This window comes from Ranitomeya variabilis, chromosome 1 (genome assembly GCF_051348905.1).
Source record: "Ranitomeya variabilis isolate aRanVar5 chromosome 1, aRanVar5.hap1, whole genome shotgun sequence".
Taxonomy (NCBI): Eukaryota; Metazoa; Chordata; class Amphibia; order Anura; family Dendrobatidae; genus Ranitomeya; species Ranitomeya variabilis.
Window position 1 is genome coordinate 28,041,192 of NC_135232.1, and position 15,640 is coordinate 28,056,831.

The following is a 15,640-nucleotide window of genomic DNA, read 5'->3' on the forward strand; positions in this document are numbered from 1 at the left end:
ATATTGAGGGGCTGTCACCGGCATATGCCCCCAATAGTCGGTCAGTGGACATCTGACGGCTGTAACGTCCAACCAGCGGGGCTAAGAAGGCGCCACCACTTGCTCCGTTGTGGGGGGAGAGGATAAAAGTCGTGGAGAGAAGCCCCCTGCACCCCGAGGGGAGACACAGCTCTCCTGCACCCTGATCGATGGTGGTCGCTGCTGGTGATCCTCCACCTAGTGGAGACTGGGGACATAGCAGCATCTTTCTTCCAGAGCACAGGACAATGTCGGGGCTGAATACATACATTGGGAAATAGTTGGGCAGCCCGGAGGTCGCGTGGATCGGCTTCTTAAAGTTTCTCATGTCCCATGTCTTTAAGGTGTCGTCACCTGGAATGTAGAAAGAACCAAATAGTGAGAATAAAAGGCTCCTCAGACACGGAGAAAGCGGGCACCTATGTAAAACAATGCAATAGCTCAGCAACAAGTGTCAGCAACAGCCCGGGAGCTTCTGAGAACGAGATCTCACCTACTTCTATGGATCCATCTCACAAATACTTTCTATATCTTGTACCAATCTTGGGTCGAATCCAATGCTCCAATCACAGCCAGAGCTGCATCCTAAATTCTGCTATTAGCTTCCAGGTAGAAATATCTCCCATCTCCCTCCCTTTCAGCTCAGTATAAAGCTTGGCTGTTCTGCATTATTATCAGCAGCAGAACTTTGAATTCAGCTCTGGCTGCAAGTTAGAGCCGAATTCCCCCTTCACTAGAGGCTGCAGCTTTGGTTTCTTCTGTGCCCCCCATCACTTCTTTCTCTGTTGTTCGGACCTACGGCACGGCCATGGTAACTTGAATGCAGAGGAAAAACGGCTGCGAGCTTTAAAAGCATATTACCTTCTCCAAGATCCTATCCAGATATGTAGTAGGTGTAATAATAATATTAGCAAATCCCTCCAATTGGAAATGTAGCATAGTTCTTCTGATTCACTATGTCACTTACCCCATGTGCAGGGCATTGCAGTAGCTTAGATATCCATGGTAACAACCACTTGTCACTATCTGAGTGGTTGCAACCATGGATACCTAAGCTACTGCAATGTCCTGCACATGGGGTAAGAGACCTAGCGAATCAGAAGAACTATACTACAATTCTAATCAGAGGTATTTGCTATTATTATTACACCTTCTACAATGGGATAGGATTTTGGAGATGGGAATACCCTTTTAAGGACTGGATGCCACAAGACCTCGGAAGGTGTCCTGTGCTATTTGGCAGACCCTATAACCAGCAGAAGTCTGGGCCATTTACCCTCCTTTCAGACCAGGCACATTTTCGTTTTCTTTCTCGTACATGCGGCTTAAAGAGCCATAAAAATGTTCTCCCTTGGATATTCAGGTTATTTTTATGTCTTTTTTTCATGACTCGCGGAAAAATATTTTTATGTCACATTATGGTTTTTTTGCTGATATCAGGGGAAATTGGTGCAAAACTAAGGGAAATTAGTGTTTGTGCTTTTAGGATCAATAAAATCGATACATTTCAAAACATGTTCCCCATTCCGTAACACATATCTTTATATATTGGATATTTTTTATTTATGGGCCGCGGCTGGTAACAGATTTTAATGGACTGTGGAATTTTTAATTTTTTTAAATTTTTCATTTATTGTACATATTGGGACCTCAATAAGGTCATAAATGCCCTTTGTGGGGGTCATTACACAAATGCGCGGTTCTTCTTTTTTGTACCATGGAAGTGGTCAGTAAGTATCTTTATATACTTTGCCAAGGTCATTTTCACACCTCCAGGGACCCTAAAGGGGCCATCGGCTCTCTCCCCATGATTAAGGCATGATTAAGGCACAAAACATGACTCCACCACCTCCTTGCAGTTTTGTTTGGACAAGGTGGCCATCCACCACCTGTCCGCTACTCCATCTATCTGGACCATCCAGGGTTGTACGATGCTCATCAGTAACCTCAGCAGTCTTCATGTAACTCTGGGCCACTACAACAGTTTCTGCTTGTGGGTACTGTTTAGAAGTATCTGAGTAGTAAGATTATGCACCACTGCATCCTCTGGGGATCCTAAACCTTGAGATTTTTGAGACTGCAGAGGCAGCAGCTTCATTTATCTTTTTACTGCTTTGTAATGGTATTTTAGCATCTGCTCTTTAAATCTGATAAATTTCTCTGTAACAAACCTTGATGATTATGCCTTTATCTGCACGAACCAGTCTTCTGTGCTTTGTATCAGAGACAAATCTCTTCACAGTACGATGATCACGCTTTATCAAATATCTAATTTTTTCATACCTTGTGCGAGGCACAGCTTTATTTTACATTACTTTTTCTTTCCCATATTGCTTGAAACATCTGGCTGCTGAATAATAAGGAACGTCCTTCTTAAGTAGTTTTCCTTTAACACCTTCACGACATATGATGTAATCTTAAGTCACATGTCGTGTTCCTGCCTTTTCCGGCTGATGATGGCTGATTTAATCAGCCATCATGTGACTAACAGCCGCAGGTGGAGTGGTGCTCCGCCTCCAAGGCTGTTAACACGTGCCGACCCTGGGGTGCGCATTCCACACTTCCATCGGCACGCCCGTGAGGTGGTCGCGGGGCACTGATGGGTTGTCATACCAGTTAGGAGTCTGCTGACGATCCCCGTGTCTGTCACTATGATCCTCCTGTGAAAGTCGGCACGTGGCCGGCATTCATAAGAGACTGCAAAAAAAAAGATGGGAGGTCGGGGAGCGGTGCGCTCCTGAAGATCTCGGCCCACCCAAACATCCGGACGCCCCGCACCCCCAATCAGTTCAATCCATTTGATTTGATGGTTAAGGTATATTTGCCTGCGTAGCATTGGAGGAATACAGTAAATTATCCCCAAATTAATAGTGTCCGTAATGGAAATTTTGCTCTTCAGACAATAGGACAAGTGTAGCGGGGTCTGCGTATTTCATTCCTTGTAATGGAAAGTTTGCTTAAGACTTGGCCTGCTGCCGTCCCTTTAACCCTCGCCGGCTCTGCGTGCCTGGCTAGCGTCATGTAGGGAGCCGTGTACGGGGCGGCGCGGGAGTCGTGTCCCGTTTTCTGGCTGCACACTTAGCAGGTGTGTTACAGTAAAACTCACTGCACATCTGGCTTCCTTGGTCTCCGTCCAGAGAACTACTCTACGCTGGATTTACGCTGCCCCACCGCTCAGGTTTTTGGACAAAGTACAAATGAATCATCAAAAATTCAGTCAAAACCCATAAAAAAAAAAAAAGAACATAACTACAAAAAACATCCCAGGATGTAACAAATTTCACAGGTTTCCGAACAATAATTCTTCCTCCGCTCTCTGGAAATCTTTGTTTTCCAGTCACTAGAAGACGCAAACCAGGAACATGGAGCAAGTTCTCATCCCCGGCCGGGAGGAGATGGATTTTCTATTTAATAAGCAGGACCCCCACGTACAGACTAATTTCAGCAGTGCTCTGCCTCTTAAAGGGTTCTTCGAATATGAAACAGTCCCCAGCTAGGACATCCAGAGATAGCCTGTGATCTATGGAGAAACCTAGCAGTAACTGCTTTATTCTCCTGCAGCACTCCCGCAGGAGAAATAAAGTATTACACCGTACCCGGGACAGGAAGGGTGTGATGTGGATCCTAAACAAAGAACACCCTCCACAGCATTATCTCAGAATTACCAAGGGAACATTGCCCTAAAAGACACTGCACCAGCCAGACTTCCAAAAGGTCAGCCTGAGAGCAATGTCTAAAGGGGCCACAGAGCCCACAATTCTGTTACTTCCTACAGCATCAAATCTGACCTTTATATCACAACTCACTGATATTGTAAATCACTGAAAATCACTGCGACATTGATTTAAAGATGTAATGTATGTAGACAGTGACGGCACCAGCAGAATAGTGAGTGCAGCTCTGGGGTATAATACAGGATGTAACTTAGGATCAGTAATGTAATGTATGTACACAGTGACTGCACCAGCAGAATAGTGAGTGCAGCTCTGGGGTATAATACAGGATGTAACTCAGGATCAGTAATGTAATGTATGTACACAGTGACTGCACCAGCAGAATAGTGAGTACAGCTCTGGAGAATAATACAGGATGTAACTCAGGATCAGTAATGTAATGTATGTAGACAGTGACTGCACCAGCAGAATAGTGAGGGCAGCTCTGGAGTATAATACAGGATGTAACTTAGGATCAGTAATGTAATGTATGTACACAGTGACTGCACCAGCAGAATAGTGAGTGCAGCTCTGGAGAATAATACAGGATGTAACTCAGGATCAGTAATGTAATGTATGTACACAGTGACTGCACCAGCAGAATCGTGAGTGCAGCTCTGGGGTATAATACAGGATGTAACTCAGGATCAGTAATGTAATGTATGTACACAGTGACTGCACCAGCAGAATAGTTAGTGCAGCTCTGGAGTATAATACAGGATGTAACTCAGGATCAGTAATGTAATGTATGTAGACAGTGACTGCACCAGCAGAATAGTGAGGGCAGCTCTGGAGTATAATACAGGATGTAACTTAGGATCAGTAATGTAATGTATGTACACAGTAACTGCACCAGCAGAATAGTGAGTGCAGCTCTGGGGTATAATACAGGATGTAACTCAGGATCAGTAATGTAATGTATGTAGACAGTGACTGCACCAGCAGAATAGTGAGGGCAGCTGTAGGGTATAATACAGGAGGTAACTCAGGATTAGTAATGTAATGTATGTACACAGTGACTGCACCAGCAGAATAGTGAGTGCAGCTCTGGAGTATAATACAGGATGTAACTCAGGATCAGTAATGTATGTACACAGTGACTGCACCAGCAGAATAGTGAGTGCAGCTCTGGGGTATAATATAGGATGTAACTCAGGATCAGTAATGTAATGTATGTACACAGTGACTGCACCAGCAGAATAGTGAGGGCAGCTCTGGAGTATAATACAGGATGTAACTCAGGATCAGTAATGTAATGTATGTACACAGTGACTGCACCAGCAGAATAGTGAACGCAGCTCTGGAGTATAATACAGGATGTAAATTGGGATCAGTAATATAATGTATGTACACAGTGACTGCACCAGCAGAATAGTGAGAGCAGCTCTGGAGTATAATACAGGATGTAACTCAGGATCAGTAATGTAATGTATGTACACAGTGACTGCACCAGCAGAATAGTGAGTGCAGCTCTGGGGTATAATACAGGAGGTAACTCAGGATCAGTAATGTAATGTATGTACACAGTGACTGCACCAGCAGAATAGTGAGTGCAGCTCTGGAGTATAATACAGGATGTAACTCAGGATCAGTAATGTATGTACACAGTGACTGCACCAGCAGAATAGTGAGTGCAGCTCTGGGGTATAATACAGGATGTAACTCAGGATCAGTAATGTAATGTATGTACACAGTGACTGCACCAGCAGAATAGTGAGTGCAGCTCTGGGGTATAATACAGGATGTAACTCAGGATCAGTAATGTATGTACACAGTAACTGCACCAGCAGAATAGTGAGTGCAGCTCTGGAGTATAATACAGGATGTAACTCAGGATCAGTAATGTAATGTATGTACACAGTGACTGCACCAGCAGAACAGTGAGTGCAGCTCTGGAGAATAATACAGGATGTAACTCAGGATCAGTAATGTAATGTATGTACACAGTGACTGCACCAGCAGAATAGTGAGTGCAGCTCTGGAGAATAATACAGGATGTAACTCAGGATCAGTAATGTAATGTATGTACACAGTGACTGCACCAGCAGAATAGTGAGTGCAGCTCTGGGGTATAATACAGGATGTAACTCAGGATCAGTAATGTAATGTATGTACACAGTGACTGCACCAGCAGAATAGTGAGTGCAGCTCTGGAGTATAATACAGGATGTAACTCAGGATCAGTAATGTATGTACACAGTGACTGCACCAGCAGAATAGTGAGTGCAGCTCTGGAGTATAATACAGGATGTAACTCAGGATCAGTAATGTAATGTATGTAGACAGTGACTGCACCAACAGAATAGTGAGTGCAGCTCTGGGATATAATACAGGATGTAACTCAGGATCAGTAATGTCATGTATGTAGACAGTGACTGCACCAGCAGAATAGTGAGTGCAGCTCTGCTCTGGGGTATAATATAGGATGTAACTCAGGATCAGTAATGTAATGTATGTACACAGTGACTGCACCAGCAGAATAGTGAGTGCAGCTCTGGGGTATAATACAGGATGTAACTCAGGATCAGTAATGTATGTACACAGTGACTGCACCAGCAGAATAGTGAGTGCAGCTCTGGAGTATAATACAGGATGTAACTTAGGATCAGTAATGTAATGTATGTACACAGTGACTGCACCAGCAGAATAGTGAGTGCAGCTCTGGGGTATAATACAGGATGTAAGTCAGGATCAGTAATGTAATGTATGTACACAGTGACTGCACCAGCAGTATAGTGAGTGCAGCTCTGGGGTATAATACAGGATGTAAGTCAGGATCAGTAATGTAATGTATGTACACAATGACTGCACCAGCAGAATAGTGAGGGCAGCTCTGGGGTATAATACAGGATGTAACTCAGGATCAGTAATGTAATGTATGTACACAGTGACTGCACCAGCAGAATAGTGAGTGCAGCTCTGGAGTATAATACAGGATGTAACTTAGGATCAGTAATGTAATGTATGTACACAGTGACTGCACCAGCAGAATAGTGAGTGCAGCTCTGGGGTATAATACAGGATGTAACTCAGGATCAGTAATGTAATGTATGTAGACAGTGACTGCACCAGCAGAATAGTGAGTGCAGCTCTGGAGTATAATACAGGATGTAACTCAGGATCAGTAATGTAATGTATGTAGACAGTGACTGCACCAGCAGAACAGTGAGTGCAGCTCTGGGGTATAATACAGGATGTAACTCAGGATCAGTAATGTAATGTATGTACACAGTGACTGCACCAGCAGAATAGTGAGTGCAGCTCTGGAGTATAATACAGGATGTAACTCAGGATCAGTAATGTAATGTATGCACACAGTGACTGCACCAGCAGAATAGTGAGTGCAGCTCTGGGGTATAATACAGGATGTAACTCAGGATCAGTAATGTAATGTATGTACACAGTGACTGCACCAGCAGAATAGTGAGCGCAGCTCTGGAGTATAATACAGGATGTAAATTGGGATCAGTAATGTAATGTATGTACACAGTGACTGCACCAGCAGAATAGTGAGTGCAGCTCTGGAGTATAATACAGGATGTAACTCAGGATCAGTAATGTAATGTATGTACACAGTGACTGCACCAGCAGAATAGTGAGTGCAGCTCTGGAGAATAATACAGGATGTAACTCAGGATCAGTAATGTAATGTATGTACACAGTGACTGCACCAGCAGAATAGTGTGTGCAGCTCTGGAGAATAATACAGGATGTAACTCAGGATCAGTAATGTAATGTATGTACACAGTGACTGCACCAGCAGAATAGTGAGTGCAGCTCTGGGGTATAATACAGGATGTAACTCAGGATCAGTAATGTAATGTATGTACACAGTGACTGCACCAGCAGAATAGTGAGTGCAGCTCTGGAGTATAATACAGGATGTAACTCAGGATCAGTAATGTATGTACACAGTGACTGCACCAGCAGAATAGTGAGTGCAGCTCTGGAGTATAATACAGGATGTAACTCAGGATCAGTAATGTATGTACACAGTGACTGCACCAGCAGAATAGTGAGTGCAGCTCTGGAGTATAATACAGGATGTAAGTCAGGATCAGTAATGTAATGTATGTACACAGTGACTGCACCAGCAGGATAGTGGGTGCAGCTCTGCTCAGCTGCTGCTCATTGTCCTAATTGTGGGTGCGGTCGCTGCTGAACCTGCTGTGAGCTCCTGGGAACCACCACCTCTCCACCCGGGGACCTGCTCTCTCTCTCTTACCCAGGGAGGGAGTGGGTTTCCTGGGATGAGTGAAGGAGCCAAGTCCCAGGCTTCTGCTTCCCGGACCAGGCTGGCGGGGGCAGAAGGAACCAGCAACCAGCCTGCACATCAGAGGATTCGGGGGTGAGACGCTCCACCAGGAGTCGCAGCAATGTGGCTCCTACTCCCCCCAGGTCTGCAGAGACCCAGAGAAGCCGCAAGGCTTCCATGGAGGAGAAGCCTGCTAGTGTGCAAGATGGCAGTCCTTCTGGAGGAAAGCTGAGTGCTCACGGTGGTGAAGCCGACCTCACTGAGGAGGGTTGGGCGCTGCAGAGCCCCCGGGAGTCTGTGTCCACCTATGCCTCCCGGGTCATGAGCCACCTCCGTGAGTATGAAGACACAAGCAAGACCATCACGAGGCTCCGAGAGGAGCTGCGCTGCACAAGCAACAAAGCTGCAGGTTCCTCCAAACCGAGGAAGAATCAGCTCCAGGCGGAGGTAAGGAGACTGAAAGATGACATCAATGAGCTTGAAGTCAGAAAAGCTTTCATCAGAGAAAAAAGTGGACCATTTAAGGAAAAACTTATTAATGAAGATCGATTCAGAGAAATGGCTGATAACAGAGAGCAAAGGCAGATGGGGCTGCAGCCTGAGAGCCAGGTGGATGATGATGATGAGAAGGAGGATGACCAGCAGAAAGCTCCACCTGGCAGCCTGCTTAGTCACTCACAGGCCACGTGCAGCGAGCTCCCTGCTGGACAGGCGACAATGACATCTCGTCGCAGTTCTGCTGGCTCTGGGGAGGACAGTGACAACATCGGCCAGGGAGGGGCGCTAATGGCAGAGATCAAGCTCCTGGAGTCCCCAGTGTGCCTTCAGAACTTCCATCTTGGTGATGATTTACCAGAGGAGGCACCTGGGGGCCAGAAAAAAAAAAAAGGCAAAGAAAACCACCAAGCCAAAGCTGCAGGAAGCGGTAAGCTATGTGTATGCCCCCCTCCCTGTACCCCCTGAGTCGGCTGCAGGGTCAGCTCGCTGTATAAGCCCCGTTGCCCAGCCCAGCCCGGGTTCTGCTGTGGATCCGGTGCAAAGGCACGGGGAGATTACAAAGCAATGTAGTGAGGCGCAGAGATCCGTCTCTGCTTGTAGTAGCGGGGACGTAGCAGCAGGTGCATCAGCCGAGAGGCTGGACAGTGAGGGCAGCCCGGCGGCAGGCGAAAAATCAGGCCACGATACTGTGGTGCGCTCCCCAGTGGGAGGGGGGAGCAGCCCGGTGTCAGGGGCAGCTCCGGTAGCCTCGGTGTCCCTGAATGCTGTTGCCGCTGAGAAGCGGCGGCAGTGTGAGGGGGTTACCGGGGCTGGGCGTTCTGGTCCTCCCACTAAAGTCCTGTTCTGTGTTGGCGTCGCTGGTCAACAAGATGCTGATATGAAGGATCAGCGGCGCGCCACAGCGGCGAAAGATCAGCGGCGCTTGGTGTCAGCAATAAAGCAGCAGAAAATATCATCTGATGATGCGGAGGGCACACGTAAGACCAGGGGTGAGGTCGCCTCCAGTTCTGTGGAGGAGACTCAGCCCCTTGTGCCTGATGATGCGGAGGTCAAAATGTCATCCCCTGTTGTCACTGGTCCAGCAGGAGTGAATGTGGTGGTGGGTATGGATGAGGAAAACTCTTTGTCTAGTGGTGTGGTTGCTGGTTTGGTAGAGGGTGAGGGGGTTATGGAGGTGGGTAATGGTGATGCTGTTGGTGTGGATGTGGTCACTGGTCCGGTTGCCCCCCCGGTGGTGGCAGCACCTGTCAGGAGTTTTGCCGCTGTCACCTCCGGGGGAAATAGGGCATCCTCCTCGTCTCTGGGCTCTGGGGACGGCATGTTGCAACGGCGTCTCCTGGATGCTCTAAAGAAGGGAGAGAGATCACTAATGGTAGAGGGTCGAGAGGTTGATCTATCCTTCTGGATAGAGAGGCATGGCCTCGGGGCCTTCCGAGAGCAAAGAGGGGGGGATACAGTGTGGTCCCTCCCAACAGCTGGGCCAGGTAGTGTGCGTAGGAATGTGGTCCGTCTTCGGTGGAGGGGCAGTGATGCGTGTCCTCCAAGGTCTAAAGTTGTGGAGCTCCTGCTGAGGATGGGCTTCAAGGCGATTGACATCTATGCCTTGATACATCCCTATTCCACACCTGAGTTTGATGTCAGCTTTGTTCGGCCGGAGGGGCTTGAGCTCTTCTGGTCGAACTATGAGTTGGCAAAAAATGAGCCTGGCTGGCGAGACTTTACCGTTCAGGTGGTGTCTCGCCAAAACCAAGTCAAGAAAGTGACCGTGATGACTTGTAACGAGTCGCTTTCTTGTTACGACATCATGACGTGGCTTGGCCGGTATGGAGAGGTGGTAGAAATGCCAAAGAAAAACCGTGACGAGTTTGGTATCTGGTCAGGGGCCTGGACGTTTATGGTAAAACTTAAGCGTTCAGGGGGTACGGTTGCCCACATACCATCATCTGTCTTCCTGGGTAGGGATCGTATCCTGGTCTTCTACCAGGGGCAACCGAAGCTCTGTCACAGGTGCGGCGACCCCACACACTTCAGCGCAAACTGCACTGTGCAGAAGTGTGCATTGTGTGGGGATATTGGCCATCTTGCTGCATCTTGTGTGGAGATTAGGTGCCACCTGTGTGGTGAGTTAGGTCACCCATTCAGCCGTTGTCCTCGCTCCTTCGCTAACGCAGTCGTGACCCCGGTGGGAGAAAGCCGTGAGGCTGATTCTGCTGGGGAAGGGACTAGCAGGGGTGAGGGAGCTGAGGGGCCAAGGAAGAAAAGCAATAAAAAGACGCCTGCCCTGCTAAGGCGTCTAGACAAGCGCAGACAGGATAGGGAGCTGGGCGAGCCTCGGGCTACTGGGGCGGCTCCTGTCCTGGACGCCAGTCTTGCTGCTGAGGCCCCGGGGGATGATGAGTTGGATGAAGAGGTCAGGAGGATCCACAGGGAGGAAAGTGCCACTGCCTCAGAGTCCTCCCATTATGAAAGTATGGATGAGGAAAATAGGCAGTGGCTAGAGAACAAGCGTAAGCTCGGCACCAAAAAGAAGAGAAAGAAGGGAGATAAAAAATCTTCTCCCGCTCTGACCAAGGTACCTAAGGAAGGAAAAACAGACTCCCCTCTGGTTGGTCTTTCTAACCGGTTCCAAGCCCTTGAAAACATCTCTTCCTCTGAGGAGGAAGCTGAGGGTGAGGTTCTGGCTTCGGCGGGGCTCACAGGGGACGCCGAGTATCCTTCTTCGGGGAATGTAAGATCCTTGGAGGGAGGGACTGGCCCAGAGTCCGGAGACGAGGACGATAAAAATAAAAAACACATGGGAATGGATACCTCATTGTCATTAAAGAGGGGGAAGGATTCCTCCTCTGAGGCAGAGGATAAGGGTAGTGGGAAAAAGAAAGCCATCTAACTCAATCACCAATGATGGCGGAACCCACTCCGTTGACGCTGGCGTCCATTAATGTCGCCAGCATAAAGTCAAATACAGCTAGATTTGCGGCCTTTGATTTTCTCAGCCGGGTTGAAGCTGACATTTTCTTTTTGCAAGAGACCAGGCTGCCAAACATGGCAGATGTGTTTAAAGCTAAGAGGGAGTGGAGACTCGGGCCCTCCTATTGGTCTCTTGCGGCCGAGCCGTATAGCGGAGTGGTGGTCCTTTTTACCACACCGGTGGAATGCCGACGGGTTATTGAGTTAGAAATGGGGAGGTGCCTGATCTTAGATGTCCTCATGAAGGGACAAGAGCTCCGGCTCATTAACATCTATGGTCCCCAATCTAAGTGGGACCGGAAGTGTCTCTTTATGAGGATCAAGCCCTACCTTTTTACAAGTCAGCAGGTTGTCTTTGGAGGGGACTTCAATGCTGTCACGAGGCCCCGAGATAGAGGAGGTTCCAGAGACAAGCTGACTTATGATAGCGTCGCCCTTAATAGTATAGCTAGTGAGGCTCGCCTGGTGGATGTCCACATTCGGCACACCCCAGGCCACGAGGGGTTCACCTATCATAGAGGTAACTGTAGGTCCAGAATAGATAGGTTTTATTTAAAGGAGGAAGCTGTCTCTTCAGCAGTGTCTGTTGTTGAGGTGGAGTTCTCCGACCACTGTTTAATTTTGTTTTCTCTGAATGTTACAGAGACCCTCCGGATGGGAAGAGGCTTTTGGAGGCTCAATTCCTCTCTCTTGGAAGAAGCGGAGATAAGACAGTCCTTTGAGGATTTTCTTCAGAGCCAGGTACCCTTACTGGATCTTTGTAGTAGTAAGTCAGAGTGGTGGGAGATGTTCAAGGAAAGGGTGGCGAGATTCTTCCGCCAGCTCTCAAGCCTCAGGAATCTGAGCAGGTACCGCCTGTATCAGGGTCTGAGGAGGAAACTCGAACATCTTGTCTCAACTGGAGGTAGCCGCGAGGAGATCTCCAGAGTGAAATCTTTGCTTATGAGGTGTCAGTACGATAGACACGCATCTTTGGTTTTTGAGAGGGATTACGGGAAGTACCGCTCGCCCGACCCTTACAGAAACTGCAAGATGTCAGTGAATAGTAAAGTAGTTACAGGACTGGTCGACACTACGGGGTCCCTGAGGCGATCCAGATCAGGGATCCTGGAGGTTGTCAGATCCTTCTACTCGCACCTCTTGGGGAAGAGGGATCTTGATTGAGATGAGATGTCGGCTTTCCTGGCTGAAGCCGTCCCCGAACCAGGGGTAGACCCCTCTCTTGACAGTTTGACAGAAATGATCAGGGAAGAGGAAGTTCAGTTGGCGATTGAAGGGCTTGCCCAAAAAAAATCGCCTGGTCCAGATGGCTTAACATCTGAATTCTATAAGACCTTTAAGGACGTTTTGGTTCCCCTCTTGACTGAGGTATTCAATGAGTGTCTTTCCTCGGACACTCTGCCGAAGTCAATGAGGAGGTCTGCTCTGATCATCTTGTCAAAGGGTAAGGACCCATCTTGCATTGAGAATTGGCGTCCCATAGCGCTTCTCAATGCAGACAGGAAGGTTCTGGCAAAGGTGCTGTTTAATCGGCTGGTGAAATTTGCACCCCGACTCCTTTCGGAGGCCCAGCATTGCTCTGTTCCAGGCCGTAGCACATTTAGTGCTGTGCTCTGTGTCCGAGAGGCAGTGGAGCAGGGTAGGGCTGGTCACTGGAAGGGGTACATGCTGTCACTGGACCAGGCAAAAGCGTTTGATCGGGTTAATCACGAGTACCTCTGGTCCGTCCTTCTGAGATATGGCCTGCCGGGGGGGTTTGTTGATTGGCTTAAGACCTTGTACAGTGGGGCAGAGAGTTTCCCGCTTGTGAATGGTTGGATTGGCAGCTCTTTTGAAGTTGGGTCCGGTGTACGCCAGGGTTGTCCCTTGAGCCCGCTGCTGTACGTGTTTGCGATTGACCCTCTTGTTAGGAGGGTGGAGCGTGGACCGTTGGCCGGGATCGGGATGGACCAGGCAGCACCGGAGGCCACTCTGAGGGTGGTGGCGTATGCCGATGATGTCACCGTGTTTGTTTCCTCTCACGAGGAGGCAGGGTGGCTGATGTCAGAGGTAGATCGCTACTCGGAGGCATCCGGGTCCAAGATCAACCGGGATAAGTGTGAGAGTCTCTGGCTGGGAGGAGGAGATCCTGGTTTTGATCTCCCGGACACCCTTCCAGGACCCAAAATCTCTGCAAAAATCCTTGGCATCGAATTTGGCCAGGGGGATTACCCCCAAAAAAATTGGGACAGCAGGCTAGAGATCGCCACTCAGAAGGTGAACCAATGGAAGGGTTGGTCTTTGACCCTAAGGGAAAGGGTAAACCTGATCAAAACTTACCTGCTCCCTTTACTGATTTATCTGGGCAGTGTGTGCATCTTGCCGGAATCTCTCTGGACTCGGGTCTACAGTTTGTTCTTCCAACTGTTATGGGGGAATAGACTGAACCTGGTCAAGAGGGAGGTTACTTACCGTACGAGGAGACTAGGAGGGTTGGGTATGGTCAACCCTGTGGTATTCCTTGTGGATACCTTCATTAAGATCAATATTGCAAACCTCTGGAAAGAGAGGGCTCCTCCGTGGGTATTCTCCTGTAGGGGATGGTTTCAGCCTTTCTTCCAGGAATGGGAGACAGGAGGGCAAGTGAAGGATCTTCGCACACCGCATGGACATCTTCCGGCTTACGCTACCTTGGTTCTGAAGGTAATTCGTCGGTGGGGTCTGGGAATGTGGGAGATCAGGACTCTGCCAAGGAAACTCCTTGACAATAGGGTTCTGTTGACCCATTTCCAGAGGCCTCTGGCGCTCAGGGACTGCCCAAGTCGGGATCTTGGGGTGGGTTTACATCTTTTGAATTCTATCCGGATCCCCTCGAAGTTTTGGGACTTGGCTTGGCGCTGCTTCCATGGGAAACTGTGTGTGAGGGACAATCTGAAGTGTAGGAGCTCTGAGGACAGGAATTGTCCTCGGGAGCATTGTGGTACCTTGCTGGAAAGCATGGACCACTTCCTGCTTCATTGTCCCTTCAACACAGAGGTGTACAACAGGGTGGGCGCCTTCATTGGCTGGTCTCGGCTGGCCGGTCTCTCCTATGCGGAATGGGCCTATGGAGCATTCGGAGACCTTGGTGGTCGGGACCGTTGCACCTTATTTCTAGTTAGCGCAGTGGTTAGGTATCACACGTGGAACGCACGGTGCTTAGTATCGACGCAACGAAAAATCCTCCCCGTGGATGATGTGTTTAGGACCATACTCGGTGACCTGGTGAAGGTGCGCTCTCTGGAGTATGGGAGACTGGGCGCACGGAGGGCCGCTCTCCTCTGGAGGGGCTTTTCTTTTAGTGTGCCCTAGTCTGGTCATCTCCTTTCCTGGTGGTGGGCTGCTGCTGACACTGTAGATTTTTGTTTTGTTTGATCATTATACAGTGATGTAGGGCTGCAGGCGCCAAACTTGGGCTTCGTGAGTTGTGATTATTGTGTGTGCTGCTGTATATATTGTATATATTGTATATGGGGATATAGATTTGGGTGTAGGTGTTAGGTTGGGTGGTGGGAAAGGGGGGGAGGTGGGTTTATCTTGTGGGACTATGGGACACTGCGTTGTTTGGGGGAAAACTGGCACTGCCTGATCTGGCCTATGGACGTTGGACATGGACTGAGGCATGAGACGCAGGACCAGCTCTCAGGTCAGTGCGGGGGGTTGGGAATGGAGGATAGCTTAGTATTGTATATATTTGTTTAAATTTGTGGCTATTTTATTTAAAACTAAAAAAAAAAAAAAAAAAGAGAAAAAAGTTTATGTATATAGTTTTTGTTTGCCATTGTTTATTTTATTTGTTATTATTATTTTGTTTGGTGACCGGACCAGAAGGTCAAAGTAGTTATTCTGTATATACTGTATAATATGTGTGAGAGGAGAGAATGAGCGGCTGGACCAGTGTTCAGTATACTGATTATTTTATTTTCTGGCTGATATTTCTGTTTTGTTTCTGTTATTATTATTGTTATGTTTTTCATTTTTATAATAAAAGATCTACAGGATGTAACTCAGGATCAGTAATGTAATGTATGTAGACAGTGACTGCACCAGCAGAATAGTGAGTGCAGCTCTGGGATATAATACAGGATGTAACTCAGGATCAGTAATGTATGTACACAGTGACTGCACCAGCAGAATAGTGAGTGCAGCTCTGGAGTATAATACAGGATGT

General features: G+C 48.1%; 1 protein-coding gene across 3 annotated transcripts in view; it reads right to left on the reverse strand.

Annotated features, from left to right (window-relative positions):
- Positions 1-15,640, reverse strand: part of WDR70 (WD repeat domain 70) — a 309,631-nt gene that overhangs the window by 85,043 nt on the left and 208,948 nt on the right. For all 3 annotated transcript variants that reach the window (XM_077281558.1, XM_077281566.1, XM_077281572.1), the window contains exon 12: positions 288-372. In XM_077281558.1, coding sequence (XP_077137673.1) covers positions 288-372 — 85 coding nt within the window. The remainder of the gene's footprint in view (positions 1-287; positions 373-15,640) is intronic.